Raw genomic sequence first — 21,604 nt, forward strand, 5'->3', positions numbered from 1 at the left:
ATAGCAGCTGGGTACCCATTGCCTGATTTAAGAGAAAATGTGTGGTGTTTCATGGTTGTTATGTAAGAGTCTCACCCTTCATTTTATCCTCACAAGAACCTGTGAGGCTAACTGGGCCAAGGTTACACTGTGAACTTCCTTGGTGAGTGGGGATTTGAACTTCAATCTCTCTGGTCTTCATCCAGTGCTCTTTCCACTCCACTCCTCTGTTTCTTTCTGTGGAGCAGCTAAGCATCTCTTGTACAATGTTAGGAGAGAGGTGCATGGTGCCTTACTTTTTATTAATGAAAGCTACAATCTGCCAAGCACTTCCTGGCCAAGCCTCAGTGCAATTAATGAGAACACAAAGGTGTTCATGCTCATTTCCCATACACTGCAAAAGGGATTTGTGCAAAAGTTCTTGATGGGTAGGTCCAAAATCATATAATGTCTACCAGTATTTCTTGGCAGATTTCGGAATTGCCTTGGTTACAGCAACAGCCAAGGCAACATTTTTCCACCTTCGCCGCATCAAGCAGTTGGTCCTTTACCTTTCCTGCCCCGACCTGGCCGCAGTGATCCATGCAACGGTCACCTCCAGGCTTGACTACTGTAATTCGCTCTACACGGGGCTGCCCTTGAAGCTGACCCAGAAACTCCAGCGGGTGCAGAATGCAGCAGCGAGGCTCCTCACGGGGTCTCTGCCATGGGAGCATATTCACCCAGTGCTTTTCAAGCTGCACTGGCTCCCGGTGGAGTACAGAGCCAGATTTAAGGTGCTGGTTTTGACCTTTAAAGCCCTGCACGGCCTAGGACCTTTGTTCCTATGGGACCGCCTCTCCCGGTATGCCCCACGGAGAGCTCGAGGTCCATAAATAGCAACACCCTAGTGGTCCCGGGCCCTAAGGAAGTTAGATTGGCTTCAACCAGAGCCAGGGCCTTTTCAACACTGGCTCCGGCCTGGTGGAACGCTCTGCCTCATCAGACCAGGGCCCTGCAGGATCTGATTTCTTTCCTCAGGGCCTGTAAGACAGAGTTGTTCCACCTGGCAAATTGGAGCCAATTTGATTCCCTCCCCCTCTTTCTTTTTTCCTTTTACTTTCTCCTCCTGTGATGAGGCTGCATTTTAATACTTTAATGTTTCAATATTTTATTTTAACCTTGTTTTTAAGTTGTATTCATTCAACTTGTTTTTATTATTGCTTGTTAGCCGCCCTAAGCCCGGCCTTGGCTGTGGAGGGCAGGGTATAAATAAAAATTATTACTATTATTATTTTACAAATGTAGTAGTGATCATCTGTACTTTACTATGAGTGGCCAATTGTTTAAGACAAATTTACCATCACGTGCTGTGACAAAACACAGTCATTTCTTAAGCTTTGGTGTGCATAGTATATTGTTTTCTTTTGTATGTAGATTGCTTTTCATAGATGCAGATATTTGAGCACTGTGCTCTACTCATCCTAAAAGAGAGGGGGGAATGGAAAAGTAAGATGAGCATTAACAGCAGGTAGAGAATATGGAATAAGAATACAGTCCTGAAGCTAAAATTGTCCTTGCTGTCAGTTGCAAATATACACACTGAATGGAGGTCATGCTATTCTTTCTAGAATTCTGGAGGAGGCTTATATTTTTATTATAACTGTTATCGTGCTGTCACTTCTCTTCAGCAGAAAATCTAAAATTGCTGAGGACATGGACATTTCCCTGTCATGGCTTGAAGGCTGAGTTATTTTTGTACTTCATTTGCTGTGGATTTTTCTCGCTGTTTTTCAACCAGAATCTTGAAACTCCAGTGTTCATCTAATAATGTTTGGCTGACCTATAATTGTTTGTCTCGTTTACATCAGTTGTGTTTCTCACTCTGAAATACTAGTATTGGTTCAGTAAAACAGAATGTAACACATCCTCAAGTCCTGGTCAGTGTCCAGCAGCTCATGTCAGGTATATGCTAAAAGTTGGCAGATCCAAACATTACATTCATCATCTGCTTCCAGATGGAGATGCCTAAGCACTGGGTCAAAGTGCTTGGGACACTGGGCTTACAATTCCTTTGTTCATCTCTAGATTTATTTCATCAAGCTGTAGAGGATCTTCTGACAGCTAACTGTTTTTCACAGAGAAGCAGTCAAAACAATAAGATAGCAGGACTTGGTTATATTAGCCAAATGGCTTTGAAGTTCCTGGTATTGGACAAAGGGTGCCTATGTGTGTGTTTGGTTAACAAATACAGTTCCTTCAAAAGCTGAAAGAGGCTAAAATGACAAACACTGGAGTTGTCCTGCCAATCCCAGCTACTGCACAACCCTCGTGACATAGCAAAGTCTTCCTGTCAACAAGCTTGACACCAAGCCCATCATCACAACTATAAGTTGCTGTAAGGCATAATTTGCCTCCGAACTCTGTTACTTGATGGAAAGGACCAAAGCACACATTACTTTACCCATGGACAATTCTACTTGCCCAATCAAGTGTTTTGCATTGGCACCCCCGCACTACTGCTCCAAACATATTCCAACCAATTATCGTTTGCTTTGGAAAAGTTCCGAGATGGGTAGCAATGCTGGCAGATGCAAACATATACACACTGGTCTTCAGGTTCTGGTATGTAGAGAATGCTGTTCTCTTGATAGCCAGTTGAGTTCTAGTGCCACCATAAGAAGAACAGCATTGAGTTCTGTTTTCCCATGAACTATTTGTGGACAGCTTACTAGATCTCATAGATCAGACTACATAAAAAAGGATAAAACAGAGTTGCTTACCTGTAGCTGTTATTCACCGTGTCTTCTGAATAACTGTTCTGTTAACTGAGTCCTGCCTCAGGGCAGATAATAGGTGTATATCAGTGGGAAATGTTTCATGAAGGTCACAGTTGCTAAATTGAAGTGCATTAGGTTATTGACACAAAGGAGGACCAAAGGAGCTGCAAACTCCTTTCTGGGAGCTCGTACATTTGCATAGTCCTAGTAAATCATAATTTGGCTTACTGTGTCATGTAAACCAGACCACTGAATCACCAGGTGCTTCTAATCTAGATTTCTTCATTGCTTGCCAAAATCCATTGCCCAGATTGATTGATAGCAGCTCTGCATCCTTATTAGTGAGGTTTAAACTCCCTGATTTGAAATATGCCTTAGCCCTGAACAGCCAAGTTTTGGCCCACCTGATAACAAGGAACATTCCTTTCCTCCCTCTGCTACTATTGTATACTGTGGTTATCTTTTGTTTATAACTTCTGCAATTTTCCTTTTCAAGTGGACCACATGAGTGCTGTCCTTTACATGGACTTCACTTCCAGATTAATCTCTGAGCAGTATTGATGAATTCCCAGAATGTAGTCACGTTAGAACAGGTCTTGTTCCATGCCACTCCATGTGTTCAGCATCAGGAGCCAACAAAATCTCACCCAAATGTATTTTATTTATTTAGTAGACTTTTATAACAGTTATCAACCAGAGTTCCCAGGTGGGACTTGTAGGGCTTTTTTTAAAAAATTAAAAACTAAGATGTGATTTAAGAGCATTCCGTCCCCCTTTGCCCCAAGGAAATGTACCCACCCTAAGTTCCCTGACAAAAGGAGTCTTTTAATATAAGTGTGAATCAATAGCAGCTGGAAAACAAACTAAAAATGTTCATAAATTTCTTCCAACATCATCAGCACAGGAAAATCTCTTCCATATGGTGGAAATTATTTTATATATTATGGAAGCCCTCACAAAGTAATAGACTCCTTTACATTCCTACTTCCTGGAAGTAGGAATAATATCTTATTAAGCATGAATACTATACACACACACACACACACACACACACACACATATCATGCCCTTCAAAAACTAGGTTTAGGTGTTTTGGTTACATGGGTCAGCAGTGGGATGCTACTGCTTAAAAAAGCTAATGCAGTTAACAGAAACACAGTCCAGATCACAAAAAAGTAGTATTTGCTATTCAGGCTGTGTCTGGGATACTGTGTGCAATTCTGGGTACCACATTTGAAGGAGGACACTGACAAATTATAACAAGTCCAGAGAAGAGTGACCACTATGGCTATGTGTGCATAGGCTGGGTATGTTTAGCCTGGAAAAGAGCAGACTGAGAGGAGATCTGATAGCCATCTTCAAATATCTTAAGGGTTGCCACATGGAGGAGGGAGCAAGCTTGTTTTCTCCTGCTCTGGAGGGTAGGACTTGAACCAATGGCTTCAAGTTGCAAGAAAGGGAATTCCGACTAAACATCAGAAAAAGACTTTCTGACAGTAAGAGCTGTTCAGCAGTGGAACAGACTCCCACGAGAGGCGTTGGACTCTCCTTCCTTGGAGGTTTTCAAACAGAGGTTGGATGACCATCGGTCATGGGTGCTTTAGCTGAGATTCCTGCATTGCATGGGGTTGGACTAGATAACCCTTGGCATCCCTTCCAACTGTATACCAGTGATAACACTTGTTCTGAACTGGATATAGATCCATCATTTGAAGGTGTAAGAAGGAGCCCATATCCCTGATGCACCTGGACGGGGCGGAAAGAAGACTCTAGTATCAGCTGTTCCTTAAACACCTGGCTTTTACTTCATCTCTGACATGATGAGACTTTTCCTGCTGCTGCTCAGTTCTTCAATAAATTCAAGTGAGCTTTGAGCTTTGATCATGAAAGTATTTTTTTTTGAAAGGAACTAGTAATTTTAGATGTTGTTTTCACACGTCTGATAGTTTGCCAGAGAATAATCCAAATTTCATGTAGGGGACTAAAGCCTTCAAAAATTGAACTCGTAGCCAAATTTGATTGATGTTAATACTTCAAATTGTTTTTACAAAATTATTCTTTAATGTAAAGATTATTTCTAACCTGACAGAAAGGTACTTTCAGGTATCTTAATTCCATGAAAAAGGATCACAGACTTGGGGGGAGGGGAGAGGGAGATGATATATATCTCTAGAAATGCCTATTAAAAACAAGGCAGTAAATTATTTAGATTATATTAAGCTTTTGAACATTTTTTAAAAACCCAATGCTATTACTAACTGCTTGTTCAGAGGCTTTCTTTAATAATATAGGGGAAATTTAAGTGAAAGTCAAGAGTCATCAATTTTAACTATGTCCTATGTTCAGTTTGCCAGTAGGTAACTAGGTATTCAATGCTGATATTACATGTATATGACACCATTAATATTTGATATGTGATAGGATTAGCAAGGGCCTGGTCTTACAAGAGCTAGTGATAGAAAACGGAACCAGGATTTTGTCATATGCTTGTTTTAAGAAGAACAGACTTAATTAGTAAATGCCAGTTTCAGAGAACTTTTGTGTGTAATGTTTCTTCAAGAGGTTGCGTCTTGGGGATAGTGTGTGAAGCCAAAATCACATATAGTCAAAACACATTGGGTTCAATGGCAGGTGGGATTACCAAAGTTATTTTTGCTAAAACCCTGCCCCCTTTCTTTCCCTTTTCAATTTTTCAAATTGTTTTGCAAGTACGTAAAGCTGAATGCACACGAGTTAAATGCACATAAGTTGCAAGTTACTTGTATTATGGTGGCTGAAGTGATTTTGACTAGTTAATTCCTCCTTACATCAGATAATCTATGCTGCCACAGCATATTTCCAGTGGCACTGAGGCAACAAAGCAGGACAAGCCGCCCCTGCATATGAAGAATTTTTGAGAAGCCAAAATAATTTTGAATAGACTGTTGGAATTTCTAAGGGGAGAGCTGCAAAAACACTGTATTTTTGTTATCCAGAGAAGCACTGGTGGAGGATTCTCCAATTCTGTGATGGAGAGGACAAAGAAAGCCATGTTTTCAGTTTAGAAAATATAAAAGAAATACTTTCTCCTGCTTTCTAAGCCAGCGGTTCTCTGTGGATCCCCATATGTTGTTGGACTACAACTCCCATCATCCCTGACCACTGGACATGCTGGCTAGGAATGATGGTAGTTGTAGTCCAACAACATCCGGGGACCCACAGGTTGAGAAACACTGCTCTAAGCCATTCCTAAGACTTATGAATGGTGCTGCACCGGAAGCAGAAGGGGCCCTTTTGCAAAGGTAAAAAGAAGTTATATCACGCCCCCGCCCTTTAACAGGCCTAGCAGAGACTTCTCTGTTATGTTAGGGGCATTAGATGCTTCTTTGCTTCTAATGAATGAGAGCCATGCAGGACTACTAACAGTGACTTCCCCAAAGACTTCAACAATCGAGCAGGAATATAAGTGGTTAGGTACTCCTAGAGATATCCTGGACCCAAGTTGTTTCGGGCCTTTTAAATTAATACAAGAACCCTGAACCTGACCTGATAGTATATGAGCAACCAGTGCAGACTTTCAAGCACCAGAATTACGATGTGCTGGCAATAGTCTTTCCCCGTCAGTTGTCTTGCTACAGCCTTTTTCATGATCTGGAGCCCCTGGACCCAGGCCCGAGAGTAGCCTCAAATAGAGCACGTTACAATAATGGAGTCTTGAAGTTACCAATTGTTGTAGTCCAACAACATCTGGAAGGCCACAGATTCTCCACTCCGTATATAGATAAATGGGAAAGAAGTGAGCAGTGTTGTTTCGCATCATTAGAAGAGTTGCTGTTGTACATCCTTTAATTTAACATTCATGTTTTCTTTGTTTCTACAGTTGCAGCAATTAAAATCTGCTCTTAACAATTGCTTGTGTCTTGAAATAACGATTCAAGAGAGTAGCAAATAGGCATTATGTTGGGGACAGCTGCAGGAATTTGTACACCCCTACGCACATATCTTTCCAGCACTGGGGTGGATACAAGCATAGAAACTCAATTTCCTTTGTACACATTTGCTGTTGTCAGTTACTGATTGAAACTGGGATAAAGTTTGGGGGTGGGGGGAAGTAGGATGTGTGGCAGCAGAGGAAGAGTCTACATATTTATGCACACACACTATATATATATATAGATAGAGACGGATTTGTATTCCAAACCTTTTATCCACTGCACTGAAGACAAAATTGCTGTATATATGGCGCTATGTAAAGTGCCATTGACACATGCCAGGCATTCAATGGTTGCATTCCCCAACCTTGGTTGGACCTCCCTGGTCCATTCCATATTAATAAATGCACATATCTGTTTCATTCTTTATGGTGTTTGCCACCTATTGCTAAATATCACAATTCACATAAAATATTTTCCAAAGCAACTCTTCTGGTGTCACAGCTTGGATTGGGTATTTCAGTACTTCACATTGCTTTGTTTTTCCTTCCCTGCAAGGCCTAAGACCATCTGAGTGTACCAAGGCACTTCTATTCATTATTTACATAGCACCATCTGTGTATGTAGTATTACCGCCTCCTTCAGCTTTTCTTTAGAAATTGGGAGATTAGAGCTCAACATAATGGTTAGTCATTTATAAATCTAGTTTCCTTTTCTTGGCATACAGATTATAATGATAAAAAATTGACTGATGTGTGAATACTCATTTACTGGGGTTTGGTACTTGCATGTTTGATAATTAATAACCTTAGTGGTTTTCTTTCCAACCCATACGGTAATAGCAGTACATTCTAGCATTAAAAGTGTAAATTTGTATTATTAAAAACAATATCACTGCTTTGTTGTTGTTGTTTAGTCATTTAGTCGTGTCCGACTCTTCATGACCCCATGGACCAGAGCACGCCAGGCACTTCTGTCTTCCATTGCCTCCCGCAGTTTAGTCAAACTCATGCTGGTAGCTTCGAGAACACTGTCCCACCATCTCGTCCTCGGTTGTCCCCTTCTCCTTGTGTCCTCCATCTTTCCCAACATCAGGGTCTTTTCCAGGGAGTCTTCTCTTCTCATGAGGTGGCCAAAGTATTGGAGTCTCAGCTTCAGGATCTGTCCCTCCAGTGAGCACTCAGGACTGATTTCCTTAAGAATGGAGAGGTTTGATCTTCTTGCTGTCCATGGGACTCTCAAGAGTCTCCTCCAGCACCATAATTCAAAATACTGCTAACAGTGGTTTTAAAAAATATCACTTAGTTTTGTTTGTTTTTCATAACAGGTTTAGTACATAGTACATAGGAAATCAAATTTTAAATTCCAGTAGTTCAAGTGTCTGTATGTTTGTGAAGAGATGCATCTCAGTGGTAGAGCAAGTGTTATGCTTGCAGATGGTCCTGGTTTCAATGTCTGGCATCTCTGGAAATCTCAGAGAGCCCTGGCTAAAACTGGAGAACTGATACCAGTGCTGATCTTGACAGACCAATGTCTTGACTTGGTATAAGGCAACTTCCTGTGTGTGTGAATGTGTATAAATATCAAAATTGTGGGTTTTTATGACACACTGATGAATGCTAATATCACAAAATATACTTTACATTTTCATGCTATGGATCACATCACTATGGATGTGATACAATTTCTGTTCCTCTTCTTCCCCCATCTTTTCTTGTTTACTGCCTGTCTACTGTCATAATGATTTTACTGTAAGCTATATTTGAATTCATATTTGAAAATCTGACTGCTGGAGAGACATAGTGATTTTAAAAAATCCTGTTGAAGACCATTATGTTTTCATAATGTTCTTAGACAATAATATAAAGAGAGCCCTGCTGGTTCAGAATAAAAGCCCGTCTAGATGGCTGTGAGAACCCCACAAGCGGATCTTGAGTACAACAGTACTCTCCCCTCTTGTGCTGTTTAGCAACTGAAATCCAGAGGAATACCACCTGATACTGGAGGTAAAGGTAAAGGGACCCCTGACCATTAGGTCCAGTTGTGGCCGACTCTGGGGTTGCGGCGCTCATCCGCTTTATTGGCCGAGGGAGCCGGCATACAGCTTCCGGGTCATGTGGCCAGCATGACTAAGCCGCTTCTGGCAAACCAGAGCAGCGCACAGAAACACCGTTTACCTATTTATCTACTTGCACTTTGACGTGCTTTCGAACTGCTAGGTTGGCAGGAGCAGGGACTGAGCAACGGGAGCTCACCCCATCGCGGGGATTCGAACCGCTGACCTTCTGATCAGCAAGCCCTAGGCTCTGTGGTTTAACCCACAGCGCCACCCGCATCCCTTTTGATACTGGAGGTAGTACACAGCTATTGATAGCCTTATCTTCTAAGCCACTTTTAAACCCATACAAGTTGAGGACCATCTTTACAACTTGTGATAGCAAATACCATAGTTTAACTGTACTTTGTGTCCCTTTTTTGTCCGTTCTGAATCTTCCAACATGCAGCTTTGTTGGATGATATCAGGTTCTAATTTTATGATCAAGGAAGAAAATCTTTTCTTTCCTCCTGCCATGCATAGTTTTATAATCTCTGTCTTAACCCACACACCCCTTACATACCTTCTCTCTAAACTAAGAATCTCTAATGTTGTGTAGTTTCTACATGGATGAGTTGTTCCAGCCTCATGATCAAATTAGTAGCCCTTTTTTTTGCACCTTTTCCAGCTTTGCAATAATGCTTTTTTAGGTGTGGCAACCAGAACTGCACAGGCTTTGGGAATGCTGTTCCTTACATAATCAAGCCATTTCTTCATCTCTCTCAAATCTGTGGCTTGCATATTTATTCTGCAGAAGTCAACACTTTCCAGTTATCACATCATGGCATCTCATTTTATCAGATGTTATGGCCATAATTGCCTAAGTTGTTGTCACACTAGAATGCCTCATTGCCTGTCACATGAAGCCTTAACCCTTAAACAACTCTTTCTTCTCTGTGGGTTTGATGCTGGTCCACATGTGGAACTGGACTTTTGAAACCTCCTGGGAAGCTCAAATTTGAAATGCTTCAATCAAAGAGGTCAGAGAGAATGAGCAGAGTTGCACTCGCCTCTCCCATCTCTGTTTCAACAAATGTCATCATCAGGAACACTTTGGTAGTAGTTTCTAGTCTTGGGATTGGTGCCAAAAGGAAAAGCTCACAATCATGCTATTTGGAGGAAGATATTGGGAACTTTGGGGATTGACATTCTTTAAGCTAGTGAGGCAATCTTTAGATTTTGGTGAAGTCAAAGTTTGGGCTTCTTTTGTAAGGAATTGACAGTATAATACATTGCAATATTGCATTTTAATATACTTTGAGCACAGTTATAATTAAAAGAGGCATACAGTCCCATATTTTATGCAAACATACACAGTATCACTGACATCCCTTATCAACAGTATTAACCTTGAACATTTCTAATATAATTTCTCTATTAGTGTGTGTCAAGAATGGAAAATAGCTGTTGTATTTTCTCTCTGAAGGGAAAAAGAGTGAGTCTTCATTTATAAAAAGAGTGAACTTCTGGTATTTCCATTCTGAAAACATTTCTCTTAAATAGTGTGTCTGTGAGAGAGAAGAGAGGAGATACATTTTATTATTCACACCCTTCCTCCAAGGTGTTCAGAATGATGTACATGATACACATGCTCACATAGTCTTAAAATCCTATGAGATAGGTTAGGCTAAGAGAAGGTGTCTGGCCCAAGATCACCCAGCAAGCTTCATCACTGAGTGGGAATTTGAGCTCTGGTCTCTCCAGTCCTGCTTTGCACACTTCACCACCATACTAGTTCCTGTGTGTGTGTGTGTGTGTGTGTGTGTGTGTGTGTATTTATGCATTATGTATGTATGTATATATAAATAAATGTATGCATACACTCAAGTATCACAAACCTTTGATTATTTAGCCCACTGAAAATATGGAATTATTTAATGTATAGTGATTTATTTATTTTTAGTCCTCTATCAATATAAAATACATTCCAAATGAAGAACACACAGTAGACCCTGAGGTCAAATGAAATTCTCAAAGGAGATTTTTGAAGGAGCCGCTTTCAGGCAGTGCATGCCTTGCCAAGTTACAAGTGCAAATTACTTTGAACTCCTGAAAAGATAAGTCCTCTCATAAATAAGAGAAAATAAGTTCAGTGTTTGAAATGTGAGCTCTTCTATTTAGGCTTTGATTCTTTTCTTTTCCTTGCTGAAGATGATCTGCTTGTTCTAACATGTCTTTGTTGAGATCTGTATGTTACAAATCTCCATAATCTGTCTGAGAATACACATCTATAATGATATATGCCAAAGAACACCTGGAATACTCTGGCTTTTTAAGTACATGGTTCAGGTTTAAATGGCCCATTGTCATTGCCCAGGCTTGTTTGTATGAGTCAGCAACTGACAGTCTCAACTGAACTTGTCTAACTTGCTTTCTTCTTGCCGTACACAGACTGCATTTGTATCTTTGCCTCTCCATACAGCATGTTGCATATGAAGTATTTCCTGAAGGCAAGGAGGTAGAACTTCACACTGAGGCTCAAACCTGCCCACAAACCACACACACTGATTTTAAACTTTGATATTATATATCCTGCCTGACCATGACGGACAGATGTTCGGAGGGGGCTCCGTTTCTGATATTCATTAGTGAAGGAAAGTCACTTTGGACATGTTTGTGAGACACTTCTTTATGATTCCTGAACTCTGGCTTTGAAAATAGGTTAAAGTTGAGCCTTGACTTAAACCTGGTACCTTTTGTTACATCTGCAAATGGAAGCCTGATGTAGGTTTGAGTACTTTCTTGATGGTTTTGGATGTGCAAGCCTTCTTATTTTTTTGTTGGATGCAGGTGGCACTGTGGGTTAAACCACAGAGCCTAGGGCTTGCTGATCAGAAGGTTGGTGGTTCAGATCCCCGTGACGGGGTGAGCTCCCACTGCTTGGTCCCAGCTCCTGCCAACCTAGCAGTTCAAAAGCACAAAGTGCAAGTAGATAAATAGGTACCGCTCCGGTGGGAAGATAAACGGCGTTTCCATGTGCTGCTCTGGTTCACCAGAAGCGGCTTAGTCATGCTGGCCACATGACCCGGAAGCTGTACGCCGTCTCCCTTGGCCAATAAAGCGAGATGAGCGCCGCAACCCCAGAATCGTCTGCAACTGGACCTAACGGTCAGGGGTCCCTTTACCTTTACATCCAAAGAGAAACCAAAATGCTTAATAAGAAAATGGTTGCCTTCCTTATTACTAGAAATTAGGTTCCACGTTATTCCACATTCTGGATGTGATTGCTTCACTTGTGGACCGAGGAGTATGTACAGTGGTACCTCAGTTGTCGAACATAATCCTTTCTGGAAGACCATTCGACTTCCAAACCATTCAACAACCAAGGTGCAAAGGGTGGTCAGCAAAGTCAATGGCGAAAATTGAAATACACACAGCGGAAGTTGTTCAACTTCCAAGGCGCATTCAAAAACAGAAGCAATTACTTCCGGGTTTTCAGTGTTCGAAAACCGAAACGTTCAGCTTCCTAGACACTCGACAAATCAGGTACCACTGTATATTCACACAGTCACAGTAAACAATAGTATGTTCACTTATGTCCTGTGATCCATTAAAAATGTGTGATCCTGTTAAGAATACAAAAGAGAGCACATAAGAATTTGTATGTTACAATCACAGAAATGTGTGGACTTTGAAAACGCTTGAGAAAGTGGCCTTAATTTTCAAAGGAAAAGTTAACTCAGCTTTTTAGGATGTCCATATTAAGAAATAACAAAAGCTGCTTTGACAGCCTTTTTGGCTAAAGGGCGGGGTATAAATGCCATAATTAAATAAATCCAGGGAATGTGTAAAATAATGGACGTGCTATCTGCATTTGCATGTGTGTGTAATCTGACTTCAGTGGTCTGTGGGAAATGGTCATTATCCCTGAGAGTAGTTAAGTCCATCTAATTTCACATGACATTGTTATTCATTTGCACAATTGCTCTAAAGTGCAGTTAAAGGGGGGGGGGGCTACAGTTGCATTTGGACCAAGCAAAACTATAAGCTCTTTGTTGAAAAAGCTCCTGTTTTGCATCTTTTGTAGCAGCTTGCAAGTAGCAAAGAGTTTTCCAAACCAGGCAGCAAACTTCCAACTTAATTGAAGTTGCAGTGGGGCAGGAGAGGAGGAAACCATCCCTTTCAAAAGCATTAAAGTAATTCATTCTTCAGGTTAATTGATTTTGAAAGTTCTTGTAAATTGAAAACTGCAAGTTGTGACTAATGGGGGAAGGAACTAATTCAGTAGCATGAACACATAAACCTTGAGAAGCAGAGACCATCTTTTTCCCTTTTAAACTAGAAAATATGGATTACTATTTCTTAATCTCGTTCTAATAATTAACTCAGTCAAAAACTGCCATGTAAATAGACCTTCTGACTCCACATGGATTAGAAGAACAATAACATAGATCTGTTCATGAATTTCTTTTTCTTCTTCATTGTATGTGAAATGTAATTTCTTCCTAAAATGCTGTTTCACCTGCACATTTATGCTATATTTGAGAAACTTGGATATTTACATATCAATGATGTTCTTTATAACTCATCTTTGTTTAATTGTATTAACCAGGGAAGCTGCAATGCATTTTATTGGCTTCATAAAGAAAAGTTGTTTGGGATTTCTTATTCAGTTGCAATGAATGCACGCTACATCAAGATTTAATTAAGTATTTAATTAAGGGAAGAGTTAGTGATTGTAAAGAGTTCAACAATAACTTGATATAAGTTAGGGGAAAGTCTTAGAATCCTTTCCAGCTGAACCGGTGAGATGATGTTACAAGTTTTATATGAAGTGTAAGAGAATATGCACAAATGAAATACTTGTTGAGGCACATAATTAAAAGATGCTTTCATCTGAAAACCAAGCAGAACATAAGATAGACCCAGAGGCTGCTTAATAACATACCCAGTCCAGCATGCAGTTCTCACAGTTTGGCCAACCAGATGTCTGTGGGAAGCCTGAAAGCAGACCCTTTCCCCACCTGTGATTACCAGCAACTGGTATTAAAACTGGTCTACTGCCTCTGGTAGTAGAGGTAGAACCTGGCCATTGTAGCTAGTAGCCAGTGGTAGCCTTATCTCTCCTGAATTTATCTAATCCTCTTCTGAAGCCACCCAGGCTGATGTCCATCACTACCTCTTGTGGGATTGATGTCCATTAAATACCGTATTTTTCCCTCTATAACACGCAGATTTTTTCTCCTAAAAAGGAAGGGGAAATGTCTGTGCGTGTTATTGAGCGAATGTGTGGTCCCTGGAGCCAAATGGCAAAAAAAATCAGGCAAAAATCAAATCGCGCGTCTCGGAGAAGGGAAACCTGAAAAGAGGAAGTGGCTGCTTTCCTGCATTCTGCCTCAGGGTCTTACTGCCCACCCGCCTCTGTTTCCTTGCTGTGTTTGCTCAAACGGAACAAAGAGCAGGGAAAGCCCCTCCCCTCCAGGCAAGAGAGAGAGAGAGAGAGAGAGAGAGAGAGAGAGAGAGAGAGAGCGCTAGCTGGCTGGCTTGGGTGGGTAGGTGAGGGAAAACTTTTGCCTTCCTTTCCTCCCTCCCGTTATACCCCTCTCCTGCATTCTTAGCCAGCTGCTTCTCTGCACACCCCTCTCGTGCTCCTTGTCCATTCTGTATTTTTCCTTCCTTCCCCACTTAAAATGTGGTTAAAAAGCATGGATCCACATGGATCCTCAGGATCTTTGCATTGGGTCACCCCAAATTCACCATCAGATCACATAGCATGTCCATGGCTACAGCCTGCCCCCCCCCCAAATCATGCACCCACTGTTGCCTGGGGCTGCAATGGTGCAAAAACGTGGTTACAAAACATGGATCCTCAGGATCTTTGCATTGGGTCACCCCAAATTCACCATCAGAGCACATAGCATGTCCATGGCTACAGCCTGCCCCCCCCAAAATCACACACCCACTGTTGCCTGGGGCTGCAATGGTGCAAAAACGTGGTTACAAAGCATGGATCCACAGGGATTCTCAGGATTTTTGCATTGGGTCACCCCAAATTCACCATCAGATCACATGTCTGTGGCCACAGCATGAAGCACAAAAATGATACATCCACTGTTTCATTCAGAATGTTTTTTCCCTTGTTTTCCTCCTCTAAAAACGATGTGCGTGTTATGGTCAGGTGCGTGTTATCGAGCGAAAAATACGGTATGTGCTGTGTACAGGACTTCCTTTTCTTTGTCCTGAACGTTCCAACATTCAGTTTCATTTAATATCCCCGAGTTCTTCTAGTGTTACGAATGAGGGAGAAAAACATTTACAATCACTTTTACATTACACCTGTACCATGTTTCTTCTTACTCACCTTTGTGCTGAACTAAAAAGGCCAAAATGTTGTAGCCTTTCTTCGTGGTGGAGTCGCTCCATCCTCTTCATCATTTTGGTCGCCCTTTCCTGAACCCTTTCCATCACTACAACATCCTTTCTAAGGTGAGGCAACCCAACCTGTTTGCAGTGTTCCATGTGAATAGATATATATAATGGCATTATGAGATCAGTTTTATTTTCAATCCTTTTCCTCATGATCCCTAACATGGAATTCACCTTTTTCACAGCTGCCACACACAGTCAACATCTGCACTGAGTATCCACTGTAACTCCTGGCCACTGCCAGTTCAGACCTCATTAGTGTATATGTGACATTTAGATGATTTTTTTTTTGTCCCAATATGCCTCACTTTACACTTGCTTACACTGAATTGCATTTGCCAATTTACTTCCCATCAATTCAGTTTGGAGAGATGCTTTTAAGCTCTTTGCAATCCCTTTTTGTTTTAACTATCCCAGGCAACTTGGTATCATCTGCAAACTTGGCTGCCTTGCTCTTACCCTAACTGTAGATCATTTATGAATAAATTAAAAAGCACATGTCCCTGTACGAATCACCAAGGACTCCATTTTATACATCTCTACATCTGCACAACTGTCTATTTATTCCTGATCTCTGCTTCCTGTCTTTTAACCAACTACTGATCCACAACTGGACCTATCATTTTATTCCATGAGTGCTAAGCTTATTCAGGTGTCTGGTGTGGTACTTTGTCAAAAAGCCTTCTGAAAACCTAAGTATGCAATGCCATCTGGATCACCTCGTATCTCTTTGCTTGTTTGACACTCTCAGAGAACTCTCATAATTCTGTGCTTGTATTCACAACAGCTTCAATGCACACAGGGTACTCATACATATGATGTAAATGCCTTATTCAAGTGCACTATTGAGAGAGCATTTGTGCGCAGTAGATACACTAACACAGATGTGCATTGTGTGGAAGAAATATACCTTCATGCATGTAGAAGCTCCATTATGTGTTATAATTCAATTCAAGGTGAAGTGTTTGTGTTTGCTTTGCTTTCCATTAATAATACTATTCATTTTTTGACAACTCGCCAGTGTAATTTGGGGAAGCTTCTCTGGACTATGAAAGGGGCTGGCTTTTGTGTCAGTTCATTGATCACAGTGAAAGTTGCTAACTACTCTTTCAGGTAATGTGATTTACTTCCTAAGAACATTGAAACAATCACATCACTGTTACACTTTAATAATGTAGACCCAAATTTTTGTTAGTTATTTATTAAATTTCTATACTGCCCTTCATCCGAGGATCACAAGGTGGTTTACAATATAAAAACATAACATATTAAGAAATAAAAGGAATATGCAACTGATGTACAAGATTTACAGGTCAGCTATCGCCAGTCCCAACTTGCCGAGGCTTCTGCATATCCCTCATTCATTTTAATGGCATGAGATGGTAATCATGTGATACTCCGGTGTTTCGTTTGACATCTTCTAACATTTTCCCACCATCAAAATTGTGCCCTGAAGTTTAATTTCCCATAGGTTTTTCTTGGCCATTTTGACAAGTTTGAACACCAGGCTATAGGGATCCCTGGGATCCTAAAGAGCTGCTGTTTCCCTCTTTTTCTGTGGTATCCTATCTCCAGTGACGACACGACTAAGATACTTTCTCTCAGGCATCAATCCCCCGTGGGACTTGGTGCTATTTTTCTAGAAAAAGAGGTCCCGAAACTCACCGTGAACGCCTCCCTTGTTCTCTTTTATAACGGCAATGGCAGCCACCAGAGAGGTGTCGGAACTGAGTTCTGGTGGGTTCCAGCTGAAAAAAGAGCCCTGGACTTAGGCATCTTAAACACGCAGCAGTTAGGCCACATGGGGATTTGTTGAAGCCTTGGAGCTGTAGCTCCAAGGATGTGGGTGGCGCTGTGGGTTAAACCACAGAGCCTAGGCCTTGCCAATCAGAAGGTCGGCGGTTCGAATCCCTGCAACGGGGTGAGCTCCCGTTGCTCAGTCCCTGCTCCTGCCAACCTAGCAGTTTGAAAGCATGTCAAAGTGCAAGTAGATAAATAGGTACCACTCCGGCAGGAAGGTAAACGGCGTTTCCGTGCGTTGCTCTGGTTCGCCAGAAGTGGGCTTAGTCATGCTGGCCACATGACCCGGAAGCTGTACTGTACGCCGGCTCCCTCGGCCAATAAAGCGAGATGAGCGCCGCAACCCCAGAGTTGGTCACGACTGGACCTAATGGTCAGGGGTCCCTTTACCTTTACCTTTACCTGGAGCTGTAGCAATTTGCAGGGGGCCAGGCAGAAAAGCACGGCCCTTTGTAATACAGAGATGCCTCGGATGCAACAAGTAAGTCCTCTTCTGTAGCGATTTCATGCCTTCCTCTGCATCTTCACAATAGGCACGTGAGGTAGGTTAGGCTGAGAATTGGTGAGCAAAAGCAGTGATCCCCAAGTTTAAAATATGAAGCTATACATGCTCAAAATATTTTCTTTCCATTTAGCGCTGGGGGGGGGGGGAGCACAGGTGTGTGTTTTGCTCAGCTGTGAAGCTCTACAGGCTGAAAGCTTTTTTTGTAGTCCATGTAAGCATATATCAAAGTAAATTTGTTAGTCTTTAAGATACCTCAAGTTATTCTGTAGTACCTTATTTGTGTTTTCCTTTCTGGGGTGGGGGAAGGGGGATGCTATTTTTATAAGTTGCTTTGGGTCACTTTTGTGAAATAAAGAGGCTAATGCAAGCTGTTGTGTGTTGTATTACGTGGCTGTCAGGGAAAAAGGCAGGATAGAAATTATAATTATAATTAATAATAATACAACATATTTAGGGGCAGGTGGGGCTCATCAACCAGGGAAAGTAGCACATCTAGAAACTTCCACTTCCTTGCAGGGTATCTTCAGGAAAAGAAAAGGCAAAGGCGTGAACACTACATAAATTGTCCCTAAGATGGTTGGATTGTTTCCTTGCATGCCTCCTTTTGGCAAGTCCTGCAGCCAAGCTGGTGCCAAACATCTCTGCTTTCCTTTGGACCACATCAGTGAGGCAGAGAGGGGGTTCTTTTCTTCTGGGCAGCCCAAGACCACCAGACACACTGCCCATGTTTGCGCCCCAAGGAGGTCACTTCGGTGCTGCCAATGCAGTGGTTTGACTGGAGTCACACTCCATTGTCTCTTGAGACAGATGCCAACAACAACCACTATTATTATCGTCACCACCATCAATAAGCAAATTTTGTGTTGCTATTGTTTTGGGAATTGCATCCGGTCTCCAACCACTTTTATCCAGCCTTGAAGACACACAAGAATTTAAGGTTTGAATTCTCCTGTCATATTGCTCTTCCCAGTAGCATTGCTAGTTCAGCTGTGGGCAGAGCGGCAACACTGCAAAGAGGCAGAGAATTCTATGGCTTCTATGACTGTGGTGGAGCAATAGGAAGAAGGTTGTTCTCCCATTGTGCCAGGATAATTGGCTGTTTGGCTTGTTAATCCCGAGTTCCACTTAACTAAGTTGTTTCTCCTCCGCACCTGACAGAGAAGAATGTCTTTCTAAACCTTTGATAGCTGTTCTTTTGATTGCAGATAACTTCAAATGAGAAGCACTCTGAAAGCCTGAAGAATGATGGAGAAATGCTTGTTCGCACACTAGAAAGATTGGCCCAGACTGCCAGGTGAGTTCCCCTTAGGCTTCTTGGAATTTCCAGGCTGTGTGTACATTCCTCCCCTTTCATCTGTCTGCAATCACCTCCCGCACTACAAGCTTCTTGTATTACCAGCCCACCCCCTCCTACACAATACGACCATCAAAATTCCTTTCATTCAAAGCTTTCCAGCTTTCTCTCTCAGCTACTTTTCTTGGATCCTCTGATGTGGCAGACCAGAGCTATGTGGCACATTTCCTTTCCTTTCTTTCCCTTCCAACATTGCACCGCACATCCCCATACTAGTCTGAGAGTCCTGCATGCTGCCTTTGCCTTCTTTGAGACCAATGGCAGTAGGGGGTCTTTATATCCTTTGAGGTACACAGAATGGTGTGTCTTCTTGCAAAGTAAATATGTGAAGACCTGGATGTCCGCTGATAGTTCCCAGTCATACAGATCTGCTAATGCAAGCAGTGTCTTACTCCACAGCAGCTAAATCCTAACTCCTCCTGGCAGCACACAACCGCCAACCACCAGTGCTTGCTTTTAGGATTGCTGCTAGTTAAGCCAGCCACTCTTTGCCACAGTAGTTACTGCCAGCCACTGTTACTGCAGTAAGGCATGGCAGCTGCTGAGCCCACAGTAGAGCAGGAGCCAAGTTCTGGCGCCTGCTTGGCTGAGCTAAATGTTCCCTTCCTTGTGGGAGGACACCTAAGTCTGATTCTGCCGGGGTCGTTGCCGTAGGATCCAGCTGAATGACATATTCTGGAAGATTAAGTGCGTGGATTCTAATTAGGGATATTATCTGAAAACCTCCATGCAAATACTTGTACTAATACTTCTGAAACTGTGCTATACTAACACGTGGGCCTTGACTCTTTTATCCATATTGTACGTATTTTTGTAATATAGAATTGTTGCCCATTTGTGGGGAGGAAACAGGAAGTGGCTTGGACAGAAGCTGTTTCAGATTGATTCCTCCTCCATCCCTAATCCCTAACCCTAATAACCTAATTGTGGCATAGCTCATTATGTATATCTCATTTCCCTTAGTTTCAACAAAATGTTTACTCTCTTGATTTTCAGAGAAATGGCTGTTAACTGGGTATTGGCAGTTGACATGTGCTCAGATCTTAGTGGAGTCATGACTTAGGCGTGTCACATTCTCTTTGCCCCAGTTTCCTGTCTGTAAAATGAGAATCTCAGTTTACTGCACCTCCTTATTAAAAACATCTTTATAGTTTCTACCCATCTTTAAAGCATATTACCCACTGTGTTTGCCTTAGGGTGGGATATAGATTTAATACATTGATTAAAGAAAATCTCTGCTTTGTCATGAACTTCGTGGCAGCCTTCGGCAAGGCACCACTTTTGAGTCATTCCCCGTTGCATTGCTCATCTGGTACACAAAACTAGCAAGACGTGTGGCGCCGCACCTCCTGATAGGCTGTGCTTCCCCATGACTAGTAATTCTAGTTTCTCTTGTGGCTAAGTAGCCAATAATTTTTTTCAAAGAGCACTTAATTCCAATGAGCATTGGCTTTTTAGGATTCTGTATCGAGCCCTTATGAAGCAAAACCTCTTTGGTTTAGATAAGCAGGGCTCTTTCAAGTCTTCTTGCCCCGCCCTCCAGAGCTGCCCTGTCTCTACTGCAGATAGGCAGTTCTTTTTCTCTATAGAAAAATCTTTTTGAAGTGCTTTTGGTACCTTTTTACCTTCTGCCTTGTCCCCCCCCCCTGCATGTAGTTCATTGAGTTGTAGTCCCTTCCCTTGTTTTTTTATAGTGCCCTTCATCTGTGCTCTAGAGGTGTTAATTAAATAGCCTCTTGCTGTTTGTAAAAATGTTGTGCAAGTATGGTTTGATTCCTGCTTATGCCTGAAGACCATCTAAAAAGCAGGCAGCACCCCAACTTTGATCTAAGCCGACATTTTTCAGTTAAGCCATTTGCCTGCATTCCTCTATTACATGAGTAGTTATTGACTCAAGTTATTGGCAACACATTTTCAAACTACATAGTTTGTGTGGAGTATGCAACTGTTGGACTCTTAATTCCCACCGGTCCCAGCAACTATTGCCAATGGTTAGGCATTGTGGGGGTTGTAGCAACAACTGGAGGGCCACTGGTTTTCTATCTCAGCATTAAGAATAATCATCTAATTTTATTTTTTGTACTGCATTCATCTGACTGGGTTGCCCACAGATTACATTATGTGGATATTAGGTTTGTACAAAGTACATTGATTGAATGTTTACATTTTGGGGGATGATTTCCAGGCAGAGCTGCTGAAGAAGCCTATGGGGAACCCAATGCTTTCTCCTAATCCTTACCCTAAACACCAGTTCCATCCCACTTTTGATGCCTTTTTCCCATTTTTGGTCGGGGTGGGGAGGGTTGTCATTGTTACTACATCCATTTTCTGCTAGTTTTCCACAGGAGTATCAAAAGTGTTAAGTGAGGCACAGTAGGCAGACCCTGTCTTTTTTCCTGCTTCCCTACATGCATTTTATGCCTCTTTGCTCAGGTGCTGCCAACATTCATCACTCACTCTCCCCCCCTACCCACCCCAAATTCTCTTTTCTCTTCCACGAGAACCTTTTACTTTCCCAGGGTTAGCTACCAGTTAATCTGTGTTGCAACTGACATAAGAATCACTCTAGGCTGCTCGGCTAAATGCTGTAACTATATTATGCTTATTATGCTACATGAGCTCACCAGGAAAAGAGCAAATCATTCTGCCTAGATTTTAGAGCACCGAAACAATTTTGCAGAGGGACAATGGCTTTTTAAAGGCAGGAAAATTTCTTTTAACAGATAATGTGGCAGCTGTGGGTCAAGATGGTATATGGAATGAAACCTGCTCTTAGTTCTCTGTTATTCCTCTTGCTGTATGATGCTAAACTGGCTTCCCTCTTCCCTTTTTTAG

The 21,604-nt window shown here is 41.9% G+C and overlaps 1 protein-coding gene across 5 annotated transcripts in view; it reads left to right on the forward strand.

Moving 5' to 3' along the window:
* Positions 1-21,604, forward strand: part of ULK4 (unc-51 like kinase 4) — a 165,128-nt gene that overhangs the window by 141,783 nt on the left and 1,741 nt on the right. For all 5 annotated transcript variants that reach the window (XM_083577636.1, XM_083577634.1, XM_083577637.1 and 2 more), the window contains exon 36: positions 18,621-18,709. In XM_083577636.1, coding sequence (XP_083433762.1) covers positions 18,621-18,709 — 89 coding nt within the window. The remainder of the gene's footprint in view (positions 1-18,620; positions 18,710-21,604) is intronic.

Source organism: Podarcis filfolensis (assembly GCF_964270895.1).
Source record: "Podarcis filfolensis genome assembly, chromosome: 12".
In the NCBI taxonomy this organism is placed as follows: domain Eukaryota; kingdom Metazoa; phylum Chordata; class Lepidosauria; order Squamata; family Lacertidae; genus Podarcis; species Podarcis filfolensis.